This window comes from Cnephaeus nilssonii (genome assembly GCF_951640355.1).
Source record: "Cnephaeus nilssonii genome assembly, chromosome: 11".
NCBI classification, from domain to species: Eukaryota; Metazoa; Chordata; class Mammalia; order Chiroptera; family Vespertilionidae; genus Cnephaeus; species Cnephaeus nilssonii.
The window spans coordinates 73,753,383-73,760,476 of record NC_137082.1 but is presented as its reverse complement, the minus strand read 5'-3'; the positions used below and the strand labels follow the sequence as shown (position 1 = coordinate 73,760,476).

The window sequence follows — 7,094 nt, the reverse complement described above, 5'->3', positions numbered from 1 at the left end:
TAATCAGAGTTAGTCTGATTGTGGAATCCTGTTTTTGTCTAGTCTCATTTGCATGGACAGACTAAAGGAAGAGAGTTAAATGATGGCTTCCTTTGTCTGATCTGGCTAGAGCAAAAGAGGTCTTAATAGGAGAGGGTGTTGTCCGCCATGTAGACATTTGCTGATGCACCCAGATCATGAGTACACCTACAGTGTTTTGTTTGTTTCTTTGTTTGGTTTTACTGGAAACATTTATTATGACAAGAAGTGAGAGCTACACAACAGTGGGTTTGCCCAAGGTTAGAACTGTGGCAGGAGATCCCAGGGCAAGGGCCTCCCTGCCCACCACAGGCTCATCTCTTGCCAGGAGGAGACCTTTGGCACTTGGCTGGCGGGGACAGAGGGCAGGTGAAAGTCTATTAGATCCAGACTGTCAGAAGGGTCTAGAAATGAAGTGGGGAGGGCAAGTTATTAAAGTCCTCATCCCATTCCCATCCTTGTTCTGGTTCCCGTTCCTGTTCTCATTCCCGCTCCTGCCCCTGCTCCTGCTCCTGCTCCTGCATGGTCTTGGGCTGAGTTGTGGAGGCCACTGGGTTCCTGGTCGTCTTAGGGCTAATGATGCTGCTGCTGTTGGTGTCACGGGGCCCATACCAGCCTGCCCAGAACTGGGTGTCTTTGCCCCCATGGTGGAAGAGGATGTGGTGGACGCCTGGAGGGTAATCTGAGAAGGTGTGAGAAACCTCTGCCCACTGGGCATCATTCCACTGCTAGATGGTCACAGGTGGGGGCTCGAAGGAGGCCAAGGTGATGTAGTTGGCTGAGACCAGCTGTACTCGGATGTTGTAGGTGCAGCCACAGTCTGCTCTGGCGGCGAACCAGTCCTTCACCACAATGTCAGGCCGGATTATGTCCATTAGTTCCTCCCAGTAGCCCTCAGCTTTGAGGCCCACCATCTGGGACTTGAGGCATAATCCAAAGGATGTGACGAAGTACTTCCTGACCTTGGAGTCAGGAAAATCTTGCCCATGACCTCCAGGTAAGCTCTCCATCTTCCAGTGGTCCCCCCCATTGTAGTCGATTTGCCAGGATCTCATACCCTCTTCAGCACATGGGTTGTGTAGGAGGTTCCTGCGGAGGCTGCACAAAAAGTGAAAAATCTTCCAGTCAGACACAGGCTCATCGCAGTCCTCGGTGATGAAGCCCTCACGCAGGCTCTTGTGTTTCCAGAGGGTCACAGGGTCGATGAGTTCACACCAGAGGCTGCAGACAGGGCGGCAGTCCAATACCAGCTGACAGGCAGGCACGTATGTGAATACCTCCAGCAGGATGTTCTCAGGCAGTTCATTGATGCTGATCAGGGCCATAGCTGGGCTGGGGTGCACACACAGGCCTGTGTGTGTGTGTGTGTGGGGGGGGTGGCGGGAGGGGAGCAGGCGGGGGGCAACAATGGTGGTTATGAACCCTGACCAAGGAGGTGGATTCCTCAGATCTTTCAGGGTCCTGGGGGGCCTGGGCCTCCTAATCCTGCTTCCTGTCACGCCTGTCACCCCCCTGCCTGTCCTGCTGGCTGTGACTTGAGCACCGGGTGGGACCTGTGCTGTGCGTCAGCCTCTTTGTTTGTGTTTAATACTGTATGTTTTTATTGATTTTTAGAGAGAGGAAGAGGGGGAGAGAGAAAAGCATTTATCGCCTTCCTCTACATGGAAAACCCAAGGGTGAGGAATGCAAACTGGAGTCAGGAATGAGGCTACAGGTGTGTGCCCCAGTGACCAACACACTTACTTTGGGTAGGAAGCTTCTCAGTGGCCAGGGCAGAAAGAGAACCATGGTTGGATCTACCATTCACAATGTCCCTCAGATCTAAGATAAAAATCCAGGTATAGGAAGAACAAATTCAGTACTAAAATCAGGTAAGAATTTCTCACAAGTATCCTCTTATCAAAATGATAGTTAAGCATTCTGATAATAAACACAATGACACTAAACTCTCCAAGGGCAGTAGTTGTCCATACCTAGAAATTAATTAGATGTATTCAGACGAAGTGAGCATGGAATGTGTGCCTTATGTTGAATATGTTCATATGAGCAATATTTACATTATTCAGTAGGTTCACTGGTGCCACCTGGAAATACGCCCCCATTTGCCTGGCAGAATTGCATTTCATTCCTGTGAACACCCCATTTCATTTTCAAGTGTCCCAGTTTGAATAATAAAACATACAGTCATTCTATCTAGAAAGCTCCAGACCAATCTCAGGAGGCCCTCCCCAGCTCATCCAACTCCATAGACATGCATGTTCTTCAGGCCAACATGATAGGCTCCCCTGATGGCTGAGTCTCCTTCCTTAGTGGGTCTCTGTACCCGAATCCTTGGAGCTAAGTAAACACTTATATTAATACATGTGTGAACTTGATTCTTGTGTGCAAGCCAACAAAGCAGGCAGGTTTACATATGTTACAAGTTTCAGAGGGCTGCACCTTAGACTCAGTGGAAAATTCCAGTATAGTACAATTCTGTAAAAGCAATTCTACAAAGGACAACCTCTTTTCAGGCTGGGAGGTGGCTCTCTCTGATGTGGCTTGATGAAGTAGACTCAAGGGAAATTAGAATTTTTCGTAGGAAGCCAAGAGGTCTAGCACATGACTACATAGGTGGTGTTATGGACATCTTTTGTTTTTACTTCATTCACTCATTTGCCCTCTCATCCTCTCACCCTCAAATTTCTCTCTGAGGAAGCATTCTGTTCCCAACTATTAGTCCATATGGTTCTGGCGAAGCTGACCACACCTGACTTGGGGTAGAGTGGGTGACCTAGGTGTAAGCCAGTACATCATAGTTGTTGGCTCTTGTGACTGAATCAAGGATGGATACATGGCCAGGTACTTTTGGAAAGAAGCTTGATGCCGAGAGGATGTGGTGGCTAAACTGACATGGCCATCTAGTTATCGTATGACACCTGGGTCAGTATAAGAGAGAATTATATAAGCACAAATGCAGCTGTGTCTCAAGTCAGAACTACTCTTTTATGAGCTATTTTTGCTTAAGTGAGAATAACACTTGTTACAGAAAAGCCTTAAATGGTACCAAGACGAAAAGTGCTAAATCTGCTTCCTAAACATGGCCAAGATGGTTGCACAGGATATAGTTCAAGGGAGAAATTACCAGTTACCAAAGGCACAGAAAAACTTATATCATGTACCATGAAACATGATTTTGAGGAGCATCTTTCTAGAAAACCTGTTATCATTCAGAAGTTGCAAAATGTAACCCTTATGTAACAAAATGATCAAACTTTCATGGAATTGTTGGCAATGAACTAAATAGATTCTGATTGTCATCTCAAGACATGAAGGTTTTCATTTTAGAGTTGTTATTTTAGGCCATTCTTTCTGAAAATAGTTGATTAGGAAGGATAAGATAGTCTACTGAGACGATTCCTAGTTTTTGACAGTAAAATCAAACCATCAACATCATGTTATTACTTAGGTGTTTTCTCCAATAGACATCTGTAAGCAAAACAACCCATTAAGGACAGATGGGCTTTGAGAACTTTCTGGGACAGATAAATTAATTCACACCCAGGAGAGCTAATCTATAATGGATTTAAATGGTCCATGTGGTTGAAAAAACACTGGCCTGGAAATTAGAAAGCCTGAGTTCTAGTTTCAGTTCTGGTGCAAAATTAACTCATTGATTCTGACCAAGTCCTTTTAACCTCCATGATGAGCCTCAGTGTTGTTTTGTATAAAACAGTATTTAGATTTTTAAAAAAATTATAAGATTTTATTTGAGCCAAACTGATGACATACTGGGGAATAAGATCACAAATGCTGTCCTGGACTAGATGTTGACTAAAGTCTCTTCCAGTTTTACGGTCTCTTTATAAATAGAAAGACTTCTTTATAGAAACCATATGAGTAATTTATAAAGTACAGAAATAATAAAAGTGGCATGTATTGTATTTCCCTTGTGTTCATGTATAAACTCTGTTTTCTGTACTTAGTCCTTTAGTGAAATAAGACAAAAATAAAACAAGGAAGGATCGATGTTACGAAGAACTAAAAATAAGTATAATGAATGGTGCTCACATATACATTACTCAATAGGCACTTTGTTCCTGGGTCAGGAATGTGAATGTGACATGGTCCTTGTCCTCAAGAAGCTTGCAATGTAATACTTGGGTATCAACTATAGTTCAACTAAGTAAGTTCACCACGAAAGTGAGCATACAGGTCTGAGCCTACAGAGGGGGGATGCTGAAGCCAGATGGTGAGTTTAGAGAAGTCTTCTTAGAGCTGACCATTATGAGGATATTTTAAAGGCTGTATGGAGAATTCTAGGCAGTGGGATTATCAGGTATTGAATCCTATTTTTATTATTATGGAAGTAAGATATTTGGAAAATGAATGTATGCACGTAAACTTAGATTTTTTTTCCTCCTGATGAATTTGCTCTATTTGAGTTAAGGAGAGCTAACGTTGATTGAACTTGGACACGTGCTAGGTCTTACACTGTTAGGTACTTTACATGTTATCTCATTTAATACAACCTTTTTAAATATGACAGGTGGGAACTAGGAAATGGCAAAGTTAGGATTCCAAATCATGTCTACATGTTTCCAACCCTTGATCTTTCCAGGACTATGTAATTTCTCTGAAAGAGTGCAGAACTTTCTTCACAGCTCTAAAAATGCATATGATCTGAAGCCTCACACTTCCTTTCAACTCGTTGCCTACCCATAAAATAGTTCCTCTACTACTTGAACTTATTAGCTCTTGTTACCTCTCCTTTGGATTAGTGAACTCTTTCTCAAGCTTGTTGATTCAAAAGAATTATCTGTGGGGCTTCTTAAAATGCAGGTTTCCAGCCCCTGAAGATTCTGACTCAAGAATGGATTGGGGACTAATATCTGTATTTTTAACAAGCATGAAGCATATGAGCAGTCAAGTTGTAGGAGACACTGGATTAGTGTCCTAGCCCAACTGTTCTACCCATTTCTAATCCTCTTATTCCAAACCATTTTTATCCCTGTTTTTCAGCATTACTCTCAAGGCTCCTGAAGACCTCCTTCCATACTGTTTCCCATTGTTTTGTTTACCGATCGTAATAAACACTACTGCTTACCAAGCATTTATTTCCTATTCACTTTTGCCTCCACGGAACAAAAGCTCCACGAAGGTGGGGACTGAAAACAGCACTATCCGGGCGCCCAATAAAAATTAACTGAGCCAGCAAACACACAAGGTAGTTATTATCCTTCGACCTGGAAATATGGAGGAGAGTAAAAGAGAAATAGTAAAGCTGCGACATAATCAGTATTTAGCAGTTAACTGCCCTGTCTCCGTGCCCACTACGTGCCAGTGGTCCCTTCCCAAAGCTCGCCCTTCGAGGCGAGCGGCCGCCATCCAGGCCACGCCATGCTCCTAAAAAGGGCACTTGGACCAGTGACCCGCAAAGCGCGCCCTATTCTCCGCGGTGGCGGCGCGGATCACGGATCACGTGGGCCTGGGGGCGGGGCCAGAATGCCCTCCGGAGTCGAGCCGCAGGTCACGTGCTACAGAGGGGCGGTTGCCACGGGGGGGCGTGGCCGTAACACCGCGGGAACCACCCAGCCTGGACTCCTCGCGGGCCACGCCCCCCCACCCGGCTCGGGCTGGCGCGCGACGAAGGGGCGGAGGGGTGGATCCTGCCTCGTCACCTTTCACCCCAGCATGGCTGCGCCCGTGGGACCGGTGAAGTTCTGGCGGCCGGGTAAGGCTCTTCGCGGAATGCTGGGCAGCGGCGGCGGCCTGACTTTGGTCTTGGCCCCGCGGCCGGTGTCCTGGGGCCTGCGGATCTGCTCGCAGGCCTGACCTCGCGGGCTGGCCAGTGCTGGTCGGCTCTGTGGCTCTGGCGCCCACAGGGGTCCTAAGGGGTTCGGGGGTCCGCTCCCAGCCTGGGCGGAAATTCTCTGTGACCTTGTTCGAGTCTCTCAGCCTCTCCGGGCCTCGTTGACCTCACTCCTGATGCCTGTCTTGCCCAACCCGCGAGATGGGGAAACGCGAAAGCGCCCACGCGTGTCCTGTTACTGCCCCGGGGCTACTCTGTAACCGGACAGGCGGTGCCGCTCGGGGTTTAGGAGCTCAAGTTAAGGAGTCAGGCTACCTGTGTTCGAATTTTCCGCTCTGCCCAGAGTAGCCGAGTGCCTTTGATCTGAGCCTTAGCTCCTCCCTGTGAAACAGGCAGAAAAATAACATCTTGCGGGCTTGAATAACGAGCACTACGCGTTGTCGGGCATAGAGTAAGTGCTCATGAGAAGGGAAAGTGCCTTATTTTGTTTTAGGGTCATTCTTGTCCACTCCGAGTGTCTGCCAGAGAGTGAACTCTTTCATGTTGGCGGCCACTCACTTCCCCTCTTGCAGGCTAACACGAATCTCAGTCCCAAAATGCTTTGCTTGTTTTGTTTTAATTTTCCCCATCAGGATTTTACTGAATGTATACATGTGAGACCCTGCTAGATGCATTACTTCCTTCCCCTTCCATCAGTTTCTAGTGAAAAACAAGTTTCTTTTTTCCACCGCTTGCACCTCAGCAGGTCTGGATGTGCAAAGTATACTGCAGCAAAAATGAAATGAGACCGAGAAGGTAATACAAGGAAAGCTTTTAAAGGGTATTTTAGAGTGGATCCCTGAAATTTTGACCAGGCATAAAGTGATGTGGGAGATAAACCCATACAAGGGATGTGCTAATTCTTTTTTTAAAATCTGTAGTTTGTCACTTAGTAACAGTTTTATGTTTCAGCATTTCAAGTCATCAGCCAGTTATCCATCCTGTGTCATATTTTTGGCCAAAACTAAGCTCCCATTAAGTAATGAGATACCCTCTATTTATTCAAACCTTTAATAATAGGTCAAAGTGTTAAGTATAATAAAGGCCTGAATGAACTATTGAAAATCAGACCAGTATATTGTTTTAGTTAAAGAACATGGGATTACTCTAAGAGTTTTATTCCATTATTTAGTTTATTCATTGAGAATATACTTATTGAACACCAATATACTTGTTGGCTAGGAGACATCTGGAAGACCAGGGCTCTGCTTTGCTCTCAAGGTTTATTCTCTCAATTATACTATGA

General features: G+C 45.6%; 2 protein-coding genes across 3 annotated transcripts in view; one reads left to right on the top strand and one right to left on the bottom strand.

The window, feature by feature from the left end:
- Window positions 1-74: 74 nt before the first annotated feature.
- On the bottom strand, window positions 75-1,375 carry LOC307107610 (F-box only protein 6-like). The gene has a single exon (XM_079784953.1). It carries the CDS (start codon window positions 1,341-1,343, stop codon window positions 747-749), a length of 597 nt encoding a protein of 198 aa, XP_079641079.1. The 5' UTR covers window positions 1,344-1,375; the 3' UTR covers window positions 75-746.
- A 4,232-nt stretch (window positions 1,376-5,607) lies between these two features.
- The window catches only part of DHX35 (DEAH-box helicase 35), a 66,173-nt gene continuing 64,686 nt past the window's right edge, over window positions 5,608-7,094 (top strand). For both annotated transcript variants that reach the window (XM_079785079.1, XM_079785078.1), the window contains exon 1: window positions 5,608-5,731. In XM_079785079.1, coding sequence (XP_079641205.1) covers window positions 5,692-5,731 — 40 coding nt within the window. In that variant the 5' untranslated portion in view covers window positions 5,608-5,691. The remainder of the gene's footprint in view (window positions 5,732-7,094) is intronic.